We start from the raw sequence: 26,465 nt of genomic DNA, 5'->3' as shown, positions 1-26,465 counted from the left end.
CTGACTGACTGACCAAAGGAAAGCCAAAGCCCCTCTATGCCATGGGGACACAGACGTTTCTCAGTGACTTGTGACTTCTTTTTCTTTCTTCCTTTCTTTGCTTGCTTACTTGCTTACCCTGAGACAGATCCTTACTCTACAGCCAAGGATGAAAGATGCCCTAAAACTCACTAACCCAGGCTGGACTGAATTCACAGCAGTCACAGTTTGGTGTGTGTGGTTGTTTTTGGTTAACGTTTTTATATGGGCTGTGGTGATAACCAAGTGCCTTAATGCAGCATCTCTCTAAAGCGGGGTATATGTACCGCTGGTGACAGTGTAGAAAACTATAAGCCCAGAGAGGTGACAGATGTAATTCTGGAAAGCAGGAAAAGCCTAAGTTCTAGGCCAGCCTGCTCTCCCTAGCAAAAAAGAAAACACAGGTAGTTATGGCTACATTCTTTTTTTTTTCTTTTCTTTTTTTCGGAGCTGGGGACCGAACCCAGGGCCTTGCGCTTCCTAGGCAAGCGCTCTACCACTGAGCTAAATCCCCAACCCCGGCTACATTCTTTATTACTTATAATAATTATTGTTTTTTTTAAATTTATGTATTTATGTATGTGGGTGTTCTGTCTGCATGTATGCTCACCCATCAGAAAAGAGCATCAGATCCCATGGAACTGCATGTTTCTAGGTGATTGTGAGCTGCCATGTGGAGGCTGGGAATCAAACTAGGACTTCTGGGGAAACAGCCAGTGCTCTCAACCACTGAACCACCTCTCTCAAGTCCTATAATATATTTATTTAATATGTGTCATTTATTTTTTTGTTTTGTTTTGTTTTTTTTTTTTTTTTTTTTGAGCTGGGGACCGAACCCAGGGCTTTGCGCTTCCTAGGTAAGTGCTCTACCACTGAGCTAAATCCCCAGCCCCAATATGTGGCATTTATAACCCGCACACTAAGCCCATAGATTCATTGATATTAATGTTAAGGATGAAGATAAGTAAATTTTAAGGTGAACTAAATCCATCTTGGTGGTAAATCCATGTTATCGTAGCCCTTGGGAGGTGGAAGGACAAAGATCAGAAAACGAAAGCTGTTTTGTCTTCCCCCTTTCAGACAGTCTCCAGAAGTTTGAGGATATTTTCCTTTTCGGTCATCATACATTGTTCAACAGAGGGATGGGTTGCCAGGCAATGGTGGTGCATGCCTTTAATCCCAGCGCTCAAGAGGCATAGGCAAGTTCGAGGCCACTCTGAGCTACTTACTGAGTTCCAGGACAGCCAAGGCTACACAGGGCAATCCCGTCTCGAAACATCAAAACGAAACAGAGGGATGGGTTTATGGGTTCTGTGCCTATGCCTGCGCCTTGAGAGACAGAGGGTCCAAACACAGGGTAGCTTTGGCCTGAGATGCATCTTTCCTGACCCCAACATCAGCTAGTCCTGCTCCGGGCTTCTCTCGCAGTGTCTCCTGGATCCCGCTAGGGGGCAGCAGAGGGCGCGCCCTGAACGACCGAAAACAATGACCAGGGTAGGAATTTCCGCTTCCGGCCAAAACTAGACACTTCCGCTTCCGGCTACTTGGCATGTGAGTCGCTGACGAAAGGATGGACGGTCTGGTGGCTCAGTGCTCCGCGCGGTTGCTGCAGCAGGTTTGTCCCTGGTTGGGGCGGAGGCCTCTGGAGCGGGCGGCGGCGGGTCAAGGCACTCAGTGGCTTCCACATGCGGTGGCGACGACCCGAGTCCCGGACCCGGGCTTGCGAAACCATGCTGCCCCGCCAGCCGTTTGCTCTTGTCTGGGTCGTGGGACTGTCACTCAGAGAAGAGAGGGTGTCTCAGGGCCTGAAGTGGCCAGCGAGGCCCACTCTGCTGGCCGCCCTGGACAGGATGGGGCAGTCAGGTGTGCTCTGGGACCCAGCCAGAAACTTCCCAAGAAGCCGCCAGCGTTGGTCTGGGACAATGTCATAATTTTAAAAAACGAAAGTAGGACCAAGTCCTTTTTCTCTTTTCTTTTTCGGACCTAGATACGAGTGTTAGGAACTCAGCTTGCCAAAGTCTGCCCTGTTACAACAACTGCTTTATGCAAATCGGCAGCCCCGAGGTACACGTTAAATGGACAAGCTCTTTACTGCTCAGTCCTGTTTATAGTAGCAGATACTGGAGAGATGGGAATTTTACTTAGACCCAGAAAAGGTAAAGACAGACACTTGAGCGATTTTGAATATGACAAAAGATGGAAGTGTATATTGACTCCTTTTGCCCCAAAGGGATCTAACCCAGAGTCACTCCTACTCCAGGCAAGCACTACTGGCGTGTGTAAGCCCCCAAGTCTTACTGATTTTTGTCGGTTTGTTTTGTTGTTTTAGTTTCGTTTTTAGTTCAAGTTATAAGATTTAGCAATACAGGTAGTAAAATCAGAAACTTGTACTCTGACTAAATCAGGATGCATTGACCTGATTTCCTTATCTGGGAAGCATTCCTTTGGACTGGACTGGACTGGACTGGAGAGAGTGTATTTCCCTTACAGGAAAAGGAGATTAAATCTCTGACTGCTGAGATCGACCGGCTGAAGAACTGTAGTTACTTAGAAGCTTCTCCAAGTTTGGAACAGTTACGAGAAGAAAATTTAAAATTGAAGTATAGGCTGAATATTCTTCGAAGGGTGAGTCCTCTGGGTATCTTCCAATACTTTTTTATTTATTTTGATTGATTGATTACTGAAGATTCTAAAAGTGTGCACTATAAGAACTGGAAAGAGGAGTTGGTTTAGAAATCTGTTTTCCTCCATGAAGCAAGGTAGGACTCATTACACAGGTGGAGAAATTGGGGAGGCGCCGGCTTCCCAGGACCTCTAAGTGGTGCATTACAATGGTTTAAAGAATGGTTTGGAAGCTGAGATTTCTTCAATGTCTGTGCCTATGCTTTCAAAGGAATGTTTTTTTGTTTTTAAACCATTTTCACTACCATAGAAGAAATAATTTGTCAGGAACAAATTGATGGGGATGTTTTAAAATGCACATGCCGATACCTTAACTTCTAGGCTATTAGGTTGCTTGTTTTACAATTGTATGTCGTGATTTATAACGTCTTTTGGGTTTCTTTGCATTTAATGCTGCAGAACTTTCTCTGCCTTTCCTCCTCCCCTCTCCAAGCCTCGCTATTCAGACCAGGATGGCTTTGGGATTGGGCCTCCTCCGCCCTGCAGTCTTTTTCTGCCTCTATTTCTCTGTCTCTCTGTCTCTTTGTCTCTCTCTCTCTCTCTCTCTCTCTCTCTCTCTCTCTCTCTCTCTCTCGGTTTACAGGTGTGTACTCCTATGCCACCATTTGAACAGCCTTAGAGTCCAGCATTGCTTATCAATGGTTTTTTTTGTTTTGTTTTGTTTGTTAAAAACAAAAAAAGCTTACGTTGAGCTTTTTTGGCCTGCCTTTCAGGTTTGTTAATGACAGCCCAGCCTGTTGCCTCAGTAATTGTTCTTGTGTGTGAGTTTTTGTGTGTGTGTGTGTGCCCTTCTGGATTGCACAGGTGTCACTCCATTTCCTTCTTACCCGTTTGGAATCAGCAGTGCTAGGATAGCTCTGTCAGGCACTCGTGTGCTGCTGAAGGCAGGAAGGGAAGCACACAAGGGAAATACTGCTGTGGTGAAAATAAGCTTGTCTGTGTACAAGAGGCAGAGGCAGGCTGCTCCTTTAGTTCAAGGCCAGCCTGGTCTACAGAGTGAGGCCCAGGACAACCAGGGCTACACAGAGAAATCCTGTCTTAAAAAAAACTAGAGGTTGGGTGGGGATGGGGGGATAGCGCTGGCTTATATCACAGGAATAAAGTATTGTGTGCTTCACCTTGCTGCCTTCCCCTGGTTCTCTTGGGCCACACACTCCAACTAGAAGGCACATTCTAGATGGTTCTGGCTAAAATACCTTGCTAGCTTCCTTCTTTCCTTCCTTCCCTGATTCTCTTGCCTCCAGTAAAAGGTGGTGGGACTGCAGGCATGCACCTGCACCACCACACCCAGTTTTATCTGGTGCTGGGGGCTGAGTCTGAAACCTCACCCAGGCCGGGCATTTCACGAATGTTCTTCTCGTAAACATGGCTGCCTCGTTTTTCTTTTACTGCTTTTCTGTCTTTTTATGGGTTTTTAAGATAAAAAACCTTATTTAGTACTGTTTTTGAGGCAGGGTTCCTATGTAGCCCTGACCTTTCCAGAGCTGTCTTAAGTAGACCAGGTCTCAAACTCGCACCGATTCTCCCCCACCTCTGCCTGCAGAGTCTGACCACTCGGCTCGTTTCCTTAGGTAGTCACGGAAAGCTGCCCACACTGGTAGTGATCACACACTGTCGCTAACATGGTAGTTCCCCTGTTAAAGAATCCCATAGGTTTTTGGAAATCTGCATTCGTTTTCTTAAAAGCTGTTATTTGTACTAATGTTCATTATGTGAGGTTTTACCAAATGCATACATCACTAAAGGTGGTTGTAGCAAAATGTGTGTGCTTTTGGCTTAATTTGATTGAGTCAAGGTCTTGCAGCGTGGCCCTGGCTGTCGTGATTTGTGCTATACAGCCTGTCACTCTCAGACTTGTGGCAGTCCTCTTGTCTTGGTCTCCCAAGAGATAGAACTAAAGTATGGCACCGTGGCCAGCTAGGAATCATGGGAGAAAGAAGACTTGCGCATATAAATCAGGTAAAGAAAAAAATTGTCAAGAGCTCGACTCACTTCTGCAATCCCAGCACCGGAAAGGCACAGCAGAGGATCGCTGTGAGTGCAAGACCAGCCTGGGCTACAGAGCAAGAGCCTGCCTCAAAACCAAAGCAGGCTTTCACGCTCTCTAGTAGGGCACCAGGCCTGGGTGAGGCCTCGGACTCTGTCCTCAGCACCAAATCTGGGTGTGGTGATGCCTGCCCGTAATCACTGCCCATCACTTTCTGTTGGAGGCAAGGGGAGGGGGAGGGGGAGGGAAGGAAGGAGAAAGTGTTGTTAAATTGATTATATTCAAATGTTCATTTGGATGAAGTCAAGTACAGCAGCTTCTGTGTGTTTGTGTACATGTTTATTGATAAAAGATAGCGATATCTTACAAGTTTAAAAGAAGTTAAAGGTTTATTACTGATTTTTAAGACTTAAGATTATATGTAACTGACATTGTCTATTGGCGATCTTTAGATTGTGAAAAACACGAATCAGAAGTTTTGATAAACTGAGGGGCTGGGGATTTAGCTCAGTGGTAGAGCGCTTGCCTAGGAAGCGCAAGGCCCTGGGTTCGGTCCCCAGCTCCGAAAAAAAGAACCAAAAAAAAAAAAAAAAAGAAGTTTTGATAAACTAAAAGCAGGCATGGGAACTGATGCCTGTGTCCTAGTACTTTGGGAGGTGGAGGCGGGAGGACCAGGATTCTAGACCGGCTTCAACAACCTGAGACCCTTAAAACAAACCAAAAAAGCAAACAGAACAAAACAAGCAAACAAACAAACAAAACCATTTAAATCAGCCCTTTTTGTTTATTTCCTAAGTCAATATTTTTAATTTTCTGGTATGAAAAATTTCAACTGAAGTACAAGCTTTATTTTTACAAAGTTATTTTTCCACTGTGTCTCCTGGCAGCCTTTTTGTAAACAGGTATGGAATTACACTGTTGAGAACACATGCTCCGGGAAAGACCCTCACTTGCATTGAGCCTTCTGCAAGGCTGATTGACTAGAACTTTGTGGAGAGGTTGGCATGTTGCAGGTACAGAGCCCAGTTACAGTTTATCTCAGGCTATCATGAGCCCCCCCCCCCCGCCCCCCACCGCCTTCAATAGCCACTTCAGTATCTGACCTAACATTTTTTCAGGCTTTTTGATGAGTTTAAGAATATAATTTTGCTGGGCATGGTGGTATACACTTTTTAATTCCAGCATTTGGGAGGCAGAGACAGGCAGTTCTTTGAATTCAAGGACAGCCTGGCCTGCACCAAGAAACCCTATCTGGAAAAAAACAAAACAAAGACTATAACTTGGTAGACTGAGGCAGGAAGATTGTTGTAAATTTGAGGCTCGCCTGGGTTACAAAGTGACCTTGTCCCAGTCAATTGTGGGTGTGTAAATTTTTTTCATTCTGTAGCAGAGAAGTCCAAGGAGGGTGGGACTTGACCTCTACATTTTTGTACATCTGGTTTGTGATCATTCACTACTTTACAAGGAAGTAATGACTGCCGTGCCCTCAGTTTTGTTATGTAGATGAAAGTCAAAAGAGCTTGTCCAGAACTTGACGCTGCATCCATACCACTTAACTACTGCTACCATTAGTAGTTTACACCACAGGTCTGTCAGAAGGTTCGTTGCCCTTTTGAGGCAGGTTATTACTGTATAACCCAAGCTGACTGCTCCTCTTGTCTCAGCCTAACTGCTGAGATTTTTGGCGTGAGCCTCTGTCCCGGCGTTGATGTTTTTGAGTAACAATAAGCTAGTGGTTCTATTAAAGAGCTCACACTTTGTGGCAGGCTCGAGGCTCTGGGTTCACATCTTAGTACACAGGAAGTGTGTTCATTATCCGCTGTGAATAGTGACTGCTTACTCACTGCCGTCAAGAGGTTGACTCCAGGACCTCCTCCTGGCCTATGCTCCCCCTCCCTTTCTCTCTGTATTTTACTGAGATGAGGTCTCACTGGCTTGGCCTAGTAGGCCTGGATCGGGCTGACCTCTTACTTTCTGTAGTCTTTTTTTAGCAGTGTTTGACAGCAACTTAGATGGCAGGCGGGATGGCAGGAGCACTGGCTGGTGCTGAGAGTAAAACACTTGACTGCATTCAGCAGGCCGATGGCAGAGACAATTTTGTGAAGGAGTAATGTGTAATAATAAGGGTAATTATATTCTATCTTAAATGAATGTGCTCCACTTAAAAGCTGTTACATTAACAAGGAAGAGTGGGCCAGGGGTTCTTGCTAACAAGGCCAAGCCTGTCTTTCTGGTACAACGCTGTCTCTGGGTTCCTTCCTAGGTTCCTCTCCTGCCCTGAAAAGATTGGTTCTGGAGAGAATGTGGCAGTGGTTGCTGTCCTCTGAGTTCTCACTGAGTGCTTGGTGTGAAGCAGTTTAGGACTCACTTCTCGTTCAGATCTCTACGTGGCCCTGGCTGTCCTAGAACTCACCACACAGACAGGGCGGGCCCTGAACCCAGAGATCTGTCTGTCTTGGCATCCCTGGTGCTGAGCCTCACTTCTGTTTTCTCTTCAGTCACCACTTTTCACTATTTGTGGCCTGATGGATGGCCTTAGTGTGTCCCAGGAATGTCTGGGCATCCTCTCGCCGTGCCCATCCTGGCTCTAATCTGCGTACTTGGGGAAACGTGTGATGTCATCCTGCTGCACTGAGACGCTGCTGCTCTTCTCCTGCAGAGTCTTCAGGCAGAAAGGAAAAGGCCGACTAAGAACATGATCAACATCAACAGTCGCCTGCAGGAGCTCTTCGGCTGTGCCATTAAGGCTGCGTATCCAGACTTGGAGAACCCTCCCCTGGTCGTAACACCAAGTCAGCAGCCCAAGTTTGGAGACTATCAATGTAATAGCGCCATGGGTATTTCTCAGGTGATGTATCGTTTCTTACGACTGGCCCTCGATTCTCGTACGTTCACGATCCCTCCTACGAACATAAACAACAGCGTGTTCTGGTGTCTTTAAGAAAGGGGCACTTTCCACATGGAGCCAGGGTGTAGCTCCGTGAGAGCGGTATTTGTTTTATTTTGTTTTGGTATTTCCTGCTGTGTTCCGGATTGATGTATGTGCTTAATGACATTTGGAAAGTGAAATTAAAAGTTAACAAGCTATTGCCAGACATGGCAACAGAGGCTTGATCTCATCACTCCTGGGGCTGGGGCAGGAGAATTACCACAAGTAAAGGGCAGCCTGGGTTACATTGATGACTGTTTTTTCTTTTCTTTTTTTTTTCTTCAAGGAGCTAACAATCACCACCATCAATTATTTGTTACAGCTTTGATGTTTTTGGAGCAAAAACTTAGTCTTTTCTCCCCCACCTTCCTACTCCTCCCTCTCGGTTTTGGTTTTTTGAGACAGGGTTTCTCTGTGCAATCCTGGCTGTCCTGGAACTCACACGTAGAACAGGCTGTCCTCAAACTCAGAGCTCCTCCTGCCTCTGCCTCCCAAGTGCTGGGATTGACGTGTGAGCCACCACTGCCCCAGGTCCTTTTTCCTTCTCTGTTTTGGTTTCTTGAGACACTATGGCTGTGTCACCAAGCGCCCTGCCTCAGCCCCTGAGCAGTGGCATTACTGGCGTGCAGCACTCTGGTGGCTTCGTTTCATTTTTAAGCCAAGGGGCTCCTCACTTTCAGAGAGTTCCACTCTCTGACTACACATGGCCTGTGTCTGTTTCCTTTCTTTGGTGTGGAGGTTGAAAAAGGTTTGCCTCCTGTGAGTTTTCTGTTGAGCCATTTATGACCTGTCCGTAAGAGGGCGAGTGTGCTGGCCCCGGCTTCGTAGCTGTGCGCTTTGTTCTGCCCTTGAAGAGGTGGCTGGGGAGGCAAGGGTGATTTATAGATGTGTGGAGTGGTTTTGCCCGATGTTGCTTTGCTTTAACCATTCGCAGGTGGGTGGGTTTTTGCTTCCTCGGGAGAGTTGCAAACCACAGCTCACAATTCGCCATTGACACACACACTCTCTAGAACTCCCTACCCAGTGTTAATGTATTGTCTCACATTGTGTTGTAGATGCTCAAGGCAAAGGAGCAGAAGGTTAGTCCTAGAGAAATTGCCGAAAACATTACCAAACACCTGCCAAACAACGAGTACATCGACAGGGTTGAAATTGCGGGTCCCGGTATGATACGCCGCCTTCCTTAATAACTATATCGATGAGTGCGTTTTGAGGTTTAAAATGGGCTAAAACTTAGACCCTGGGTCTGAGGGTGTAACTCAATGGTAAAGTGCTTTCCTAACATGTAGTAATAAGATCTTTAAGCTTTATGTTAGCACTGCTACTACAATTAACTTTAAGAAAAGTTTGCCATGCCTGGAGGCACGTGCCTGTGGTCCTGCTACTCAGGCAGCATGGTGTGCAGGCCAGCCCAAGCATTCAGTGAGCATCTGTCTCAAAATCTCAAGTGGGAGGGTAGGAGTATAGCTCACTGATATCGAGAGGGCTTAGCTAGCATCGGGGAGGCCCCAGATTCAAGCCAAGACCACCTCTCAACCCACCCCAGAAAACTTCTAGGTAGTTAAAAATAACGTGGACTGTAAATTAGGAGCTGCCATTCGTCAGCCTGCCCTTGGATGGGTTACTTTGCCTTCCACTGACTCAGGTTTTCATCAGAAAAGGGCTAGGCGATGGCTGAGCCTACAAAGAAGGCCCTTCACTTGCTGAGTGGACGGGCTGGAGTACGCCGCCAGGTTCAGGGTGGGTTTGAAATAAGCTGAGTATTTCTAGGACTTGAGTGACAGTCTCAGTTCCTGTTAGAGTCCTGAAGAGTTTTGCCACAATCACATTTCTAGAGTCCACACAGGTTAAATGGAGAAAATCCTTCATCCCAGCGGGCGACCGATCATTTTTACTCCCTCCTCTCGTTTAGGTTTCATCAATGTGCACCTGAGAAAGGACTTTGTGTCAGAACAGTTAACCAATCTCCTAGTGAATGGAGTTCAACTACCTGTGCTTGGAGAAAATGAAAAGGTGTGTGTACAGTGCTGTACTGGTACCTAAGTATTTTAGACCTGCAAATGCTGTCACTGGGAGTAGCCTTCACTGTGCATTGATAAGGAGTGTAACTGGGAAGCAGATTTCTGTGTGCTTTAGAATCTTTAATCTTATTTCATAAGCATTTAAGGCTCATGACTGGTACTTACGCAGATACTGCTGAATGGTATACTTGAACAGTAATTTGTATACATTAACTTGATTCTTAATCAGTTAATATGCTATTAGAGCCACAAGAAAATCTAGTAGATGTGAATTATAGCCTAGACTAAGTCTGACATTATTAAGTATTAGCATGATATGCCCTCTCTGAAAAGTCTTTTTTCTCTTTCAGGTGATAGTTGACTTCTCCTCTCCCAACATAGCTAAGGAGATGCACGTTGGCCACCTCAGGTCAACCATCATAGGAGAAAGTATGAGCCGCCTCTTTGAGTTTGCAGGATACAACGTGCTAAGGTGTGTCACCTTGCATTTGTTTGGAAATTTCTATTAAAAATGATACATCCCATTTTTGAAGTTTCTTTGACACTAGCTCAAAAGCTCAGTTCTGGGGCTGGGGATTTAGCTCAGTGGTAGAGCGCTTACCTAGGAAGCGCAAGGCCCTGGGTTCGGTCCCCAGCTCCGGAAAAAAAAAAAAAAGCTCAGTTCTGTTTCGTAGTCACCTACCCAGGAAGCTTTGAAAAATACATTCTGGGGGCTGGGAGGATGGCTGCAGGGTTAAAGCTGAAGACCCAAGCTCAGTCCCTGATACCCACACAATAGGACTCACAGCTGCCTGTGATTGCCGCTCACAGGGTTCTGTGTGCATGTGCACACACCCACAGTTATACACACGTGTGCATAAGTAAAATGGGTCTTATAAACATGTACCCTGCTCTCCATTCTACATTGGAACTTTTTTTTTTTTTTAAACACAGTTCTTTTTTTTTTTTTTTTTAAGATTTATTTATTTATTTATTATAAGTACACTGTAGCTGTCTTCAGACACACCAGAAGAGAGCATCGGATCTCTTTACAGATGGTTGTGAGCCACCATGTGGTTGCTGGGAATTGAACTCATGACCTCTGGAAGAACAGTCGGGTGCTCTTAACCGCTGAGCCATCTCTCCAGCCCCTACATTGGAACTTTTGTAATATCCTTTTTGTTAACTTCCAGTGGAACCAAAGATACATCTCTATTCGTTCCACAGGTTTTTGTTTTTGTTTTTTTTTTAAGATTTATTACTTAAAACAAATAACAAAACCAGTGCATAGTGGGAAAGGCACTAGAGAGGTAGAACTGAGTTTGAGGCCAGCCTAGTCTACATAGTGAACTGTAGGATACCCAGGGCCACATCACAAGACCCTGTCATTTTTTTTTTTTTAAAGATTCGTTTATTTAGTATATATAAGTACACTGTAGCTGTCTTCAGACACACCAGAAGAGGGCATCAGATCTTATAGATGATTGTCAGCCACCATGTGGTTGCCGAGATTTGAACTCAGGACCTTTGGAAGAGCAGTCAGTGCTCTAAATCACTGAGCCATCTCTCTAGTCTTTTTTTTTTTTTAAGATTTATTTATTTATTTCATGTATATAAGTTCACTGTAGCTGTCTTCAGACACACCAGAAGAGGGCATCAGATCCCATTACAGGTGGTTATGAGCCACCATGTGGTTGCTGGGAATTGAACTCAGGACCTCTGGAAGAGCAGTCAGTGCTTTTAACCACTGAGCCGTCTCCCCAGTCCCAGAGACCCTGTCTTAAGATAATAAAAAACAACCAAAAATTTTATTTAATCATGTTTATATTACTATATGAGTTTATATGCATGTAGTGTCCATAGAGGCTAGAAGAGGGCATTGGATTTACCTGTAACTGTATAGTTAGGGCAGTTGAGAACCGAACCCAGGTCCTCTGTCAGAACTGTGGGTATCCTTAGCTGCTGAGCCATCTAACCAGCTCCCACAGATACTGCCTGCGGGCCTCACACATAAGAACTTACGTTACCGTGTAGCAGTCAGAAAGGCCTAGAGACGGACATGTTGGGCTTCGTAGGCCATGGTCTAAGCCTGGGATTCTGTTCTAACTAGTGGAGCAATGTGATGCAGAAGATGGCTCTGGCAGTAAAGAAGCTGGGTAAGAGGAGAAAGCATAGTGATAAGCAGGCCGTCCTCAGAGGTCTGTGGTGTGACATTAGCTAAAGGCATTGGGGGACGATGCTTGTAAAGGTCCTTCCAGGGATTGAACTCGGGTCTTTAGGCTTGGTGGCACTGACTGTTGGCCATGATGTTCTTGGTTAGCTGTATTACACACAGTGTATAGCCCATTATTAGAGATGTATTTATTCAGTAAGTCTAAAGTTCTCACCACAGTCAACCTGTCGCTGGTTACACGGAATTGAATGGCTGTAAGCCCAGGGCTTCACCCTGTCAGGTAGCAGTCTACTTGAGGAAACAGCTACATGAGCAACTTTCCCTAGGGCGCTGGGCTGGCACTTCTGTGTGATGGCTTCTGATGGAATATACTTTTCATTGAATCGTCACAGTGTCTGAGTCCTGTTCTTTGGTTGGTACAGGTTAAACCACGTAGGAGACTGGGGGACCCAGTTTGGCATGCTCATCGCTCACCTGCAGGATAAGTTTCCAGATTATCTGACAGTTTCACCTCCTATTGGGGATCTTCAGGCCTTTTATAAGGTTTGGCATTGTCATTGTGTTATTATATATCTGCGCCAAAGGAAATCCAAAACCACATTGAATTTACCGTGTACTGAAATTTTGAATTTAACAAATTGGGCTGGAGAGGTGGTTTGTTGGTTTAAAGCGCATACTGCTCTTCCAGAGGACCTGAGGTCGGTTCCCAGCACCACAGCAGGTGGCTCCGAATTCTAACTCCACTGGAGGGATCCAGGGTCCTCTTCTTACTGAATTGTGACCCAGCAGCGCTGGTACAGGCAGGCGGTTCTCTTAGTTCCAGGACCCCTGGGCAACAGAGAAACCCTATCTCACAAAAACAAAATAAAGGGGGGAGAATGGATTCTTTTTGTGCTCCTGGATCCATCTTGGTTTTGTGGGGTTGAAAACAGCCCCCCTGTGGGCCACTGTTTTGGGTGTGGACATAGAAATCTTTGTCCTCATCTGCTTCACGTCCTGGCTTTGTTATCGTTGTATGCTGTGCATGGTAGTGTAGGTGCGGTTTGGTTTCTTCTGGAATGGGGTCCCTGTAGCCCGGGCTAACCTGGAACTCGCCGTCTCCCAGGCTGGCCTTTAACTCGCCTCTCGGGAGCTGGGTTTACACAGGAGCCACTAACCTGTCTAAAACAAGTGGTGTTTTAGTGTTTTAAACTGGTATTTTGATGTTTATTTACTGTGTGGGGGGGTGGGGGGTGGGTCATGGCAAGTGTGTAGCAGTCAAGCACACCCTCGTAGTGTGTAGCAGTCAAGCACACCCTCGTGGGGCTGGGGTTGGACTCTGGCTCAGCAGCAAGCGTCTAGGAGCAGTGTGCCGGCTTGCAGAGCACCAGCCTATGCCTGGGTGTGGAGGCAGATGCCTGATCAGTACTGCGGGCAGTGGAGACAGAAGGGTCAGGAGTTAAAAGTCAGCCTCAGCTGCAGGGAAGGGTCTGACTCCAGCCTTGCCTTCAAGGACAGACATGTGAATGAACAGACAGATTAATTCACCACAGTGATTTTTCAGTTTTCTTTGACCCATATACAACTATTAATCATTAATCTGAGTTCTGTATTGTGCACACTTAACATCTTATTGTTGTTTCATCGCATGGCTACTCTCTTCATTTTTTTATTTATTTTGGTTTTCAAGACTGGGTTGAATGGTTACTCATAATGGAGTTCTGCTGAATTGGCATACCAAAGTTTTTATTCATCTACTATTCATTTTCTGTGACTCTTTCCCAGAAAGCACCATTGTACATACAGAGGTGTGTGTTCTAAGTTGTTTTTCTTATGATAAATGAACAAAGAGTTAGGTTACTAGATAGGAAGCAAACAGTGATTGGTTTGCAAACCACTGTTTGCTTTTTAATCCAGTGTTTTCTAGAAAATTTTGAAAATTAGCAGAATAACTACAGAACTTAAAAATAGTTGTGTTAGGGGTTGGGGATTTGGCTCGATGTTAGAGCGCTTGCCTAGGAAGTGCAAGGTCCTGGGTTCGATCCCCAGCCCCGAAAAAAAAAGAAAAAGAAAAAAAAATAGTTGTGTTAGAATTGCTTTTGGATATATAATAAAACAGGTTTGCTAATATAAGTGTGATTTTGGGCTGGAGAGATGGCTTAGTGGTTAAGAGTACCGACTGCTCTTCCAAAGGTCCTGAGTTCAAATCCCAGCAACCACATGGTGGCTAACAACCATCTGTAATGGGATCCGATGCCCTCTTCTGGTGTGTCTGAAGACAGCTACAGTGTACTCATATATAATAAATGAATAAATAAAATATTAAAAAAAAAGTGTGATTTTACAGTACATTGCTAAAATTTGGTAATGAGGTCATTTTTCCAGTATCTCTTAAAGTTTATTCATTTTGTATGCCTAGAGTGGGGGTAATGCACACATGTGTCCTAGTACCCAAGAAAGCAAGAAGATAGCTGTGGGAGTCAATTTGCTGCTACTGTGTGGGTCCTGGATATTGAACCCACACACTTTGCCTGGTAGCAAGCTCCTTCACCGACTAAACCATCTTACCAGCCCTAGTTGTTCTTTTTTTTTTTAAGATTTATTTATTTATCATATACAAGTACACTGTAGCTGTCTCCAGACACACCAGAAGAGGGCATCAGATCCCATTACAGACAGTTGTGAGCCACCATGTGGTTGCTGGGAATTGAACTCAGGACCTCTGGAAGAGCAGTCAGTGCTCTTAACCTCTGAGCCATCTCTCCAGCCCTCTAGTTGTTCTTGAAAGATGTATTTGCAAAGAAATGCCAGGGAGATACCCTGAAGTGAGAAAGCATGTGCAATTAAGACTGAAGGGTTTCGTGGTTTGTTTTGATTTGGGGACAGTTTGTAGACCAGGCTGCCCTGTAAACTTGGCACTCTGACTTCTCCATAGTGTTAGGGTTACAAGTAGAAGCCATCATGCTTGTGTATTTTTAAGAAAATGTGAAAGTTGTGTGTTTTTTAAGAAAAAATTAATTTTAAGCCAGGTGATGGTAGTCAGGACAGCTAGGGGACACAAACACTGTCTTGAAAACTAGAAAAGAAAGAGTTACATTTAATTACTTATTAATTAGCATGCTGTGTGTCATGTTAATCTGTTTTTTTGGTTTTTGTTTGTATTCTCCTGTCCTCTAGGGCTTGGGTCCAAACCAATGCTTTCTTATGCTAGGCCACCCTTTTAACAGTGAGCTGTATCTCAATTCACTTCAACAATTGGGGGGCATGGCTTTGGTGGGGGTTTTTTGTGTGTTCTTTATGGTTCTGGGTTTGTTTGTTGAAATGACCTTGTGGAATTCTGATTGACTTTAACTGCTATGAAGCTGAGGGTGACCTTGAACTCAAGATCATCCTTTCTCTACCTGAACTGCTAAGATTATAAGCAGGAACTACCGTGTCAGCTTGTGTGTGTGTGTGTGTAGGCTTGAGTTAACATCTGGTATCTTCCTGGATCACTATTTATTAAGATAAGGTCTCTTGCTGACCCTGGAGTTCACCAATTTTATCTAGTATAGCCAGTTTCCCCAGAGGCTCCCATCTCTACAGAATTACAAATTAGAGAACACTGCCGGGGCTGTCTGGCTTAGCTTGGGTTCTGGAGCCCAGACTCTGGGTCTCTCACTTTCAGGACAGGCTCTGTACCCACTGAGCTGTCTCTCCGGTCAGCCCTGTCTGACTTCTGAACTCCAGGCATGTTTTCTTGTTGGTTGGATTGGGTTGGGGTTTGGTTTTGGAGACAGGGTGTCTCTGTGTTTCTAACTGGTCTGAAACTCACTGCATAGACCAAACTGGTCTCGAATTCAAAGAGATCCACCTGCCTCTACCTCCTTGGTGCTGGGATTAAAAGTGTGCACCACCACGCCCACCTACAGTGGCTGGTTTGCTTGCTTTTCTTTTTGGGGACTTGCACAGCATTCTTGACTTTGGTGTAGACTACTTGTAGTGTTCTCAGTTGTCTGTTTTTTGTGGTGTGGTACATAACGGCAGTGAATACATTCTTCCTCTAGAACTACAGATTTAGATCATATTTTTTTTTAAAACAGGAATCTAAGAAGAGGTTTGATACCGAGGAGGAGTTTAAGAAGCGAGCCTATGAGTGTGTTGTTTTGCTGCAGAGTAAAAACCCAGATATCATGAAAGCCTGGAATCTCATCTGTGATGTGTCCAGGGAAGGTGAGTTTCCTTTGCCTGTTCCTCAAACTTCCCATATACCTTTCTAAATTAATAGTGTAAGTGCAGGCCTGTGTATGCCACACACAGCCCGCGTGGAGCTCAGAGGACGAGTGAACCTCTGCAGAGTCTGTTTTAAGTTACACGTGTGTTTCTGCACATTGATGTAGTGACCAGGGAAGGCTGCTGGAGCCCTTGGAACTGGAGTGTTAGGTCTTTGGAGCCTCCTGGGAACTGACTTTAGGTCTAGTGTACACTTTTAATTGCCGAGCCATTTCTCCAGCCCACACGTCCAGGTTTTTACATGGGTTCCAAGGATCAAATCAAATCTTTCATGGAATTCACTGTTAATTTCACCCTTATTTTTCCTTTGTTTTTGAGACAAGAGCTGTGTGCCTTGGGCTGGCTTTGAATGCCTCTGCCTCTCATATGTTGAGATTACGGGCATTTGCCACCATGTTTGGCTTGACAAAAGGTCACTTTGAAAGGTAAATAAATGAAAGTAGCCAGAGGTATTTTACAAGGAGATGATTGATTGCTTTGCAACCTAAGTTTTAAGGCATTAAAGTGTTGTAGTTTAATACTGCACCCCACCCCACCCCCCTTACAGAGTCTCTGCATAGCCCTGACGTCCTGGAACTCACTGTGTAGACCACACTGGCCTCTAACTCAGATCAGTCTGCCTCTGCCCTCTGTATTGTTTGTTCATACTCAGTGTAATTAATTTTTTGCTGTTTCAGATAACAAATTTTCTGAATGTTGTGTTTTCCCCCTTTTGCTTAAATGTTTGTTCATTTCCTGCATTCGGTATATTTTCTAGAGTTTAATAAAATCTATGATGCACTGGACATCACTTTGATAGAAAGAGGAGAATCCTTCTATCAAGATAGGATGAAGGATATTGTAAAGGAATTTGAAGATAAAGGTAGGCATTTCCCTTTTTAAACTTCCATGACTGGAACTTAGACGTTGTCAAAAGTAGAGATGAAAGACTTTATAATAATTGTGACGACCATAAGCTCATCCCACGGCTTCAGCGGGCAGAGGTGTTAAATATGGGAGATACTTTATTCTGTCTGTATACTTTTACATAATTTCGGCTGCCACTCTTTCTGTGAAAGAGCGTGTCCCTATGCTAAAACTCCGTCAAGGATGAACTCCGTGTGCATATTAGAGACACGGTCTTGCTTTGCAGCCCTGGCTGGCTTTGGATTAAATATGTAGACCAAGATGATAAACACTCCCACCCCAGCATTGATTGAACCCTTACGTTCCTTTCAGAGGAAAGTTATGGCTCTGCCCAGAAAGAAAGCAGGGCACAAATGTTCATATTTCGCCTGCTGGATGATGCTTCCATGGAGGTGTTGTGTCAGAGTTTAGCCAGATGTAGTGTGAGTGCACACGCTTGCCCTCCTATTTGACTTGTGCCCTGAAGTCAGCCTGGGCCATAGCCATTTCCCAAGATTTATAGTAGTAGGTCATGTGGGGACAATCATAATTGTCTGTTAAAATACTCAGAGGGCCGGTGAGATGGTCCTGCTGGTTAGAGCTAGCAAACCTGGTGACCAGAGTTCAGTCCCTGGGACCCATGCAGTAGAAAGAATATCAGCCCCCAAAAGGTGTCGTCTGACCTCCACGTTCACAGTGTAGTGCCTCGACTACCCACATTCTCTCACACACAAAAAGTATAAACTTAATTGTTAAAAAGCAAAATATTCATAGAATGACCAAGTATTTATGTCATCCTCGAACAAAGTAGGATTCTGGTTCCAGGAGGGCTCCTTTCCCATTATTAATGAAGGTTCATTTGTTTTGGTTTGTTGTTTCTTTGTTGCTAGGGTTTGTGCAGGTGGATGATGGCAGGAAAATTGTGTTCGTGCCTGGGTGTTCTGTACCATTAACAATAGTGAAATCAGATGGGGGCTACACTTACGACACCTCTGACCTGGCTGCCATCAAACAGAGGCTATTTGAAGAAAAAGCAAATAAGATTATTTATGTGGTGGACAATGGACAAGTAAGTTAGCAGATTTGTCTAGAGCCCAGTTACAAATACTGACATAGAAGCTGTACCTTACAGAAGTACAAAAGCCATGTGACTTTTGTTGTGAAATAAGATGTCATGTAGCCCATTTGACCTCACACTTGAAATCCCACCTTTCTAGATGAAAATAGAGCTATCCGCCCTGTGTCGTGTTTGCTCCATGAGCAAGCATCCTGTGTTTTGCAGGTGGTAGGCCAGTGTCCTGGCACTGAGGTACCCTCAGTGCCTCCACTTCTTGTTAAAGCTGAGACATGGTCTTATATAGACATGTACCTAGGCTGGCCTCAGCACTCATGTACCTAGGCTGGCCTCAGCACTCATGTACCTAGGCTGGCCTCAGCACTCATGTACCTAGGCTGGCCTCAGCACTCATGTACCTAGGCTGGCCTCAGCACTCATGTACCTAGGCTGGCCTCAGCACTCATGTACCTAGGCTGGCCTCAGCACTCATGTACCTAGGCTGGCCTCAGCACTCATGTACCTAGGCTGGCCTCAGCACTCATGTACCTAGGCTGGCCTCAGCACTCATGTACCTAGGCTGGCCTCAGCACTCATGTACCTAGGCTGGCCTCAGCACTGGCTACATACGCTGAATGTGACCCACGACTCTTCTCTTGATTCTCAGGTTCTGAGGCACAGAGATCACAGGTGTGTATCAGTGTGCCTGCCTGGCCTCTTTTAAGACCTGGATGTAGAAACTGTTATTGTTGTTCTTGCTCCTTGGTGGCCACATCTGGGGAATGGAACTTTTATGATAACACTGACCTAACAAGAGTGTCGTGTGGTCCCTGAGCACAGAAGCCCGGCATCTTTTTTTATTAGTGACCTAACAGGCATCATTCTGTTTCTGCTTTTGTAGGCTACACACTTCCAGACAGTATTTGCTGCTGCTCAAATGATTGGTTGGTATGACCCTAAAGTTACTCGAGTGGCCCACGTTGGATTTGGTGTGGTTCTAGGAGAAGACAAGTAAGTGGCCGTGTCCCAGCATTCCTGAAATAGAACTAAAAAGGAGAGGAGAGGTCTCTACCATGCTGTGTAATGTGGCTAGACCACTCTCCCCATGACTTAGCTCTCCCACAAGGATAGTATGTTGCGGGCGACAGCAGTTAAATTACAGAAGGGTTTGCGCCTCCTCCCACCCAGGCTGGGCTTGGTCTCACCCAGGTTGCATGGCAGTGTAGGCAAAGTGTGAGTCATTGAGATCCCACTTGCATTTAAGATTCACTGCTTTCATTTTATAAAGATTAGCAAGCCTGTAGTTAATGATGCCCACTCTCTTGCTTTCTTTCTTTCAATCATTTCCCTCCTTTTTTGAAATACAGAGGTAAATATAGTAAGATGTTTATATTCAACACCCAGGCACAAAACGTTTCTGTATTAATATGGCTGGCTTGCTGTCTGCCAGGCAGTGTTTAGTTATATTAGTCCAGTAAAGAACCTGCTGGTCTGCCGAGTGAAGAAGCAAGTGTGGTGGGTTTGGTTTTTAGTCACTTTTCTGAAAAAGCAGAACATTTAAGCGACATCCTGTATTCCAGGAGAGTGAGCTAGTTAGATTTTTCATTTGCATGTGCCTGTGCGGTACCCGTGAAATCCTGCGTAGGATGTCAGGCAGTCGTGCGCTGCCACACACAGGGGTTGGTGACTGAACCCGAGTCCTCTGGAGAGCAGCCGGTGTTCCTCAGTGCTGAGCTGTCTCCCACCCTGTAGGATGCATACAAATTTTCACCAGTAAAGGGAAGTTAAGGACAGAGTTCAGATGCAGGGCAGGCAGGGCAGGACGCTGTGAGGTGAGAGACATTGGGAAGCAGTTTCCTGGTAGTCATCTTGACCACATTGCCAAGATAACTCCAGGCAGCTTTCTGTCGATCTCTCAAACCCTCATTTTCAAGGATTTTTAAATTGAAAAATCTAACTCAGAATTTTTTGTCTTTAAACTTCTTTTAGGAAGAAATTTAAAACACGTTCAGGTGAAACTGTGCGCCTCATGGACCTGCTGGAAGAAGGACTGAGACGGTCCATGGACAAGCTGAAGGAGAAAGAGAGAGACAAGGTAGGACACGGCTATCTATCGGCACATTTGGGGGCCAAGGCATTCCTGGTTGTTTTGGGTTTTTTTTTTTGTTTTTTTTTTTGTTTTTTTTTTGAGCTGGGGACCGAACCCAGGGCTTTGCGCTTCCTAGGTAAGCGCTCTACCACTGAGCCAAATCCCCAGCCCCGCATTCCTGGTTGTTACAAAGCGCTGTTTCCCCTTTGTTAGTATGGCTTTGTGGGTCTGCTTCTATTTAATTTGAACACTTAGAAATTGAACTTTATGGGAGGACAAAAGCCGTGTGACTTTTGTTGTGAGGTAGAATCTCAAGTAGCCCAAGGAGGTCTCAGACTCCCCATACAGCCAGGGTTACCTTCAACTCCTGATGTGCCTTCCCCTCCCTCCCAGATGCCGGGATTACGGTGTGTGCCGCCATGCCTACCTCGCTCCTAGAGTGGTTTTTATGGCATGTATAAGTTAAACGCCTTACACTGCTGTTAGTTTACAGTGAAAACGTTCAAGAGCCCTTCTATCTCAGAACTTTTCATTTTCACTAAAAAATGTCCCTCCAGATCCTCTCTCCACTACACCCCCTGCTCTCGGGATGGTTTTAAGTAGCATGGATATGTTGAGGTTTTGTAGCAGGGTCTCCCTTTAGAGCCAGCCCAAATGGATCTTGATCTCAGTGTTCAGCCTGTTTCCCAAGTTCTGGCCTTACGGCTACTGCAGCTACAATGAATTTTAATAATACTGATTCTTATAATCAGTAAACGTGCAGTGTCTTCAGTTTCTTTCATAGTGTCACAGTTTTGTGGCAGGCAAGCTTAAGTTACTATGAAGCTCTTTTGTATTTTTATTAACTCGCCATATATATCTGAGGCCAACCTTGAACTACTAATCTTCCACTTTACAAGTATTCCAAACGTTTCTGCAGATGTCATGTAATTCCCGTGTTTTTCTTGGTTTCAGACAATTAGGTTCTTTCCTGTAGGTGAGGGTTTAGAGACAGGACCTGCTAAGGGTTAGTTCCCTATAGAATGTGAATTCTGTCAGTGGTTCTCCACAAGACACTGCACAGCAGACTCCAGGCAGCTTTCTGTACTGAGTTCCATGCCTTTGGATATTCTGTGTCCAAATTCATGCTTCACCAGAAGGAGGGTCTCCGGCACAGCTGAGCACATAGCTAGCAGAACCCCATTGACTTAAGAAAATATTGAAAGTACATTGTGAGTGTCGCCAAAAGTTCCTCCCCAGATGCCAGAGTCTGGCATGTTCCTGTTTTGCACAAGTTGGCCTGAGACTGGTGGCCTCTAGGTTTTCATTGTGTTGACCAACTTAGACCTTTATCATCGGGTTTACTGGTCCTGTGAAACTTTGGATTGGAGGTGATTTAGGATATGGTACAGACAGATAATGTAAACAAGCCTTCAGAAACAGTAAGAAAGCCAGCGTGGTATATATACCAGTAGTCTCGGTGCTCAGGAGATGGAAGTGTTACAGTCACTTGGGTGTAAGAGTTCAAAACCAATCCGGGCACACAAGAGCATTTCAGGGTTCTGCTTGGTCAGAGAGTGTGGGATGGGGTCTCACTGTGACCTGGTCAGGCAATTTGTCAAGTGAATTGTAAGAGTAACAGAAAAGGGACAGTGACAGTTACATAGACATTCTTGTAGGTGGAAAGCTAGTGTCACTAAAGCTGGAACCCTTGAAGCCAGGCATACATACATAGTCTGTCTTCTGAGGGAGGAGCTTACTTTGTAGCCCAAGCTGTGAACTCAGAGTGATGCTCTTTCCCAGCCAGTGTGAGTGTAGAACGTACTCAGTATGTAAACAGTGGTATGGCCGCCGGGCAATGGCTTTAATCCCAGCACAGCAGAGGCAGACGTAGGCAATCTCTGAGTTCAAGGACAGCCTCATCTACAGATGGAATTCCGGAACAGCCAAGGATACACAGGGAAACCCTGTCTTGGAGAGGGGGTGAGAAATGAATGAATGGTGGTACCATTTTAGCAGAGTGTCTGTGTAGCATAGGCTGGTGATCCCAGCAGCTTCTGAGGAGGCTGAGAAAAGAGCAGACTTCAGGCCAGCCTGAACTACATAGGATGACCCTGCCTCAAAAATAGAAAACATTTTTAGAATTAAAAAGACCAGTATTTAAGATCAGTTATGGGGTTGGGGATTTAGCTCAGTGGTAGAGCGCTTGCAAGCGTAAGGCCTTGGGTTCAGTCCCCAACTCCGAAAGAAAGAAAAGAAAAGAAAAAAAAAAAAAGATCAGTCATGGTGGCACAAGACCTGCAATTTTGGGAGGCAGAAGCAGGAGGATTGCAGAAATGCAAGGCCAGCCTGCTTCTGAGTTCCAAAACCACATAGCAAGACTAGATGTCAAGAACTGGGTGTGGGTGATGTGTCCTTTCCGTGCCGTATCCAGGTTGTTCTGATCCCTTAGAGCTTGCTCAGGATTTTGGTTTACTGTTTCTTTCCTCATATTGTCAAACTATCCCGTCAACTTAAGGATAATTCCTTTCTACCGTGTGAAATCCTTTCTCACACCAGCCCCTCCCCACCTGGCTTTTATTCCTTCCTTAGAAACACTGTTTAAAGAATACTCTTGGGATGTGGCATGAGTGACCCTGGCTAGGTATGATCCCCATTGCAAGGCACATACCTGCAGTACCAGCTTTTAGCCGCTGGAGGCAGAAGGATCAGGGGGTCAAGGTCACATGACTCTTTCGGGAGAGCCTGAGTTACCTGCGACCCTGTCTGATAAGCAATCTGCACTGTACACATTCTTTTCCGTTGGAGTATAGGTCTGTGTGCTGCCTTGCTTTGTCTTGGGTACTGTTTTTTGCGTTGCTGTGCCAGCCAAGCTGGCCCTAAGTTTGTGAAGCTTCCTTAGCCTTTAAATTACTTGTTTAAACAGTTATCAAATTTGCATGTCACCTCATTTATTTTTTAGCTATCATATGTCAATTAGTTATGAATAGGTATCATTTAAAGTTATTTTCTTGAGAAATAAAATGCCCTAGAAATTACATTGTGCCACTTAATGGACACACATAACATTACACTGTCATCTGCATAGTAGGTAAAATGTGTAATTTCATGATCTTAAGTATCTCATAAGTGTAAACCTGCCTGGCCAGGGCCCCCAGGCAACCTGTTATTTTATCAATTAACTTAAAACCAACATGTCACATGTCATTTACTAAGTACGTGAGCTACAGAAACATTTGCACAATTGCTGTAATAGTTTCAGGGTGTGCGCGTGCTTATTTATCTGTAAGCCAGCTTGATTAGAGTTCCTTAGAGGATCTTAACCACAGGCCCAAGGTGCAGCCTGTATCATATGTTGAGAGCGCTACAGCTTTAAAATCTACATTGTTGCCAGGTTGGGAAAGGCCTCTCTTGTGACCCAGCTCCCACTAGCAGGGTTGGACCCATGTGCTGCTGTCTCCAGCCCCCACCCCCTGATAATAGGACTCCAAGTGACTGAATTTAGTACACAGTTGTTTGCTACTTTGGTTTGACTAAATTGATGTGGATGGGAAACATTTTAATTCTAAAATTACATTATCTGTTGAACAAGCTCAGAAATGTGTAGATGGAGTTTATGGATTATCTTGAATCATCTTTTGTGGGGATTGAACCAGTGGATTAGGGTTACTTGCTAGGAGCATAGCAAGTCAGCAGTGGCTGCACCACCACCACCACCCCCCAGCAACTGTTAATTGCCGGTAGCTCCTGGGCCTGGAGGGGCCTTGTAAGCCTTTCCCCACTTCCTGAGCTCATAAGGAGCGGGGTGCATCCTGAGCGTTACTCAGTCTCTGCTGTAACTGGCAGACTTTGAAAAGAGGCTTTTCTGACCAAAGCCAACAACACTCATGTATGGGCACAAACCAGTATCTAGAAGGTAACGGGATGGCCACAGCATGTCCATTTAGCAAAACAGTGCCCACGGCTGCTGCTTTAAGACCTGTGGCCTGGCCGCAGCATCAAACATCATGTGGAGCGAGTCTCCTCAGGTCCAAGCAGACAGCCCTTGTTTGCCCACAACAGTGATGCTGCTGTTGCACCAGTGAGTACTTCTTACCTGGCAGGGTCAGTAGTGAGCTTGCAGAGGACAGGTAAGGAAGACTGACACAGCCCAGCCTGTCTGGCTACCTCGGTCTGCAAAGAAGGTTCCGGGTCAGTTCTAGCTTAATTTCTGTAGAGTTACTCCACTTTATCCTCCCAACTTTGATGGCCTGCTTTACAGCCTTTTACAAGTGTCTCAGTGAAGAGTAAATCTGCCACAAGCCAGGATATGATATAGTCAGTCAGAAATCCTTGGGGGTTTGCATGCCTTTAGACAGGGCCTCTGTAGCCCTGCTGGTCTGGGACATGCAGAAATCCTCCCATCTCCACCTCCCATGTGTTAATAAGAAATCTTCCACCCCAGAAATAGCATGAAGTAGGTACTAACCAGTGTTGTGGACTCGGTCTCCTACTTGTGAGACCCCGGGACCAGCTAAGTATTTGTTTTCCCAAAGGTCTTAACTGAAGAGGAGTTGAAGGCAGCTCAGACATCCGTTGCATATGGCTGCATCAAATACGCCGACCTTTCTCATAATCGCCTGAATGACTACGTCTTCTCCTTTGATAAGATGCTGGACGACAGAGGGAACACAGCTGCCTACCTACTGTACGCCTTCACCAGAATCAGGTGACTGCTCAGACCGTATGTGAGGAATCGGGATGATGGTTCCACAATGGTGTCTTTATTTGAGCCGGGGTCTTGATATGCATGTATGTGTGTGTCCCAGGAGAGCTTCTGACTTGTGGTCCTCTGTCTTCCAAGTGCTGGGGTTACAGGTCGGCTCTATCACACTGGGCTGATAGTCTATTTTAATTGCTGGTATTTTCCAATCAGTCATACTAGATTGTGTGAGAAGAACATGTGCCTGACCGGGGGGTACTTAACTGGTATTTCAGGTCCATTGCACGCCTGGCCAATATCGATGAGGAAATGCTGCAGAGAGCAGCTCGGGAAACCAAGATCATTTTGGACCACGAGAAGGAGTGGAAACTGGGACGGTGCATTTTACGGTTCCCCGAAATCCTACAGAAGATCTTAGATGACCTGTTTCTCCACACTCTGTGTGATTACATTTATGAGCTAGCAACCACTTTCACAGAGTTCTATGACAGCTGCTACTGTGTGGAGAAAGATCGGCAGACTGGTAAGAGTCTCGTCCACTGTCGTCTTGGGGAGGGGTGCCAGCAGGACATGTGTGCAGAAACCAAGGAATTCCATAGCAAGCTGTAGCACGTGTGACACAGTTTGAAGTGGGGCCCATCAGAGCAGAAGCAGAACTGTGCCCGTTCCGCTTGTTTCTCTATCCTTGGACAGTTCTTGGGAAATGAATGAGAAGGGCACTCCAGTAGGATGCTTGTAGTGCAGACACTGTGTCTGAATGCTGTTGCTGTGGAAACGCCCACTATGGTTGATGTCCTTATGTTAACAGGGCGGGTATCCATCACCAGCGTGGTATACAGTCTCTTCACATAGGGCCTTAGGAAAGCAAGAACGGCCAGTTTAACGGAGAAATGTAGCCATAAACGTTCTGTCTTTGTAGTAGTAGATGATCTTAGTTAGGGCCCCCATGATGCCTATAGGTTGCTTTCAGGAAAACAACCAGTAATTTGATGATTTTGGATCTGAGGATTGAGTTGATGTCTGTCTGTCTCACCAGGGAAAGTGCTGAAGGTGAACATGTGGCGGATGCTCCTGTGTGAAGCCGTAGCTGCTGTCATGGCCAAAGGCTTCGATATACTGGGAATAAAGCCCGTCCAGAGGATGTAGCCCCCCAAGATCGGGGACTGTTTTTACCAAAGTAGACGTTACTACTGTTCGCTTTTTCAACAATCATGTGGACACAAATAGTAAAGGAATTTTCATAACTATGTGAAATGTGTTCTTTGTCTCTAACAGAATAGATTCTAAAAAGAAAATGACTTCCGTAAGCAGACGCAGGTATTGGTTGGAGAGAGCGTGGTTTGGCCAGGATCCCAGCCTACTGAGCTCTAAGAAGGTCATGGTCCTCCACTCCCACTCTGGTTGAAACTTACCAGTCTTACAGGTTACAGGGCTGAGGCTCCACAGAGCTCAGTACATTGTTCCAGATTGTTCTGAACCCAACACTAAAAACTATGTATGTGTGGCTCATCCTCAAACTCCATTTTAATAAAGGCGACATCGGCAGCAGAACCAAGGTTAGGGGAACAAGAAAAAGTCGCCCGGGTTACCTCCAGTCTAGTCTAAGAAGCCATCCCTGGGTCATCAGTCTGTTCTGACGGCTCCACCACAGACCAGCTTGTTGCAAGATATTTGATCACACTCTGAACCCCGAGATTGTGTTACTAGAAAAACCTG

The 26,465-nt window shown here is 45.3% G+C and overlaps 1 protein-coding gene across 1 annotated transcript; it reads left to right on the top strand.

The window, feature by feature from the left end:
- The first annotated feature begins 1,567 nt into the window (after positions 1–1,567).
- Rars1 (arginyl-tRNA synthetase 1) lies at positions 1,568–25,996 on the top strand. Its single transcript, NM_001105777.2, is given in 15 exon segments — positions 1,568–1,633; positions 2,509–2,643; positions 7,347–7,535; positions 8,672–8,780; positions 9,529–9,629; positions 9,988–10,109; positions 12,212–12,332; positions 15,851–15,980; positions 16,798–16,902; positions 17,816–17,994; positions 18,881–18,990; positions 19,969–20,074; positions 24,583–24,755; positions 25,025–25,272; positions 25,786–25,996. Coding segments are annotated over 15 exon segments (1,983 nt in total). The 5' UTR covers positions 1,568–1,588; the 3' UTR covers positions 25,896–25,996.
- The last annotated feature ends 469 nt before the right edge of the window (positions 25,997–26,465 follow it).

This window comes from Rattus norvegicus, chromosome 10 (genome assembly GCF_021556685.1).
Source record: "Rattus norvegicus strain SHRSP/BbbUtx chromosome 10, alternate assembly SHRSP_T2T, whole genome shotgun sequence".
Taxonomy (NCBI): Eukaryota; Metazoa; Chordata; class Mammalia; order Rodentia; family Muridae; genus Rattus; species Rattus norvegicus.
The sequence above is the reverse complement of the archived record's forward strand: the minus strand, read 5'-3'. Positions and strand labels throughout refer to the sequence as shown.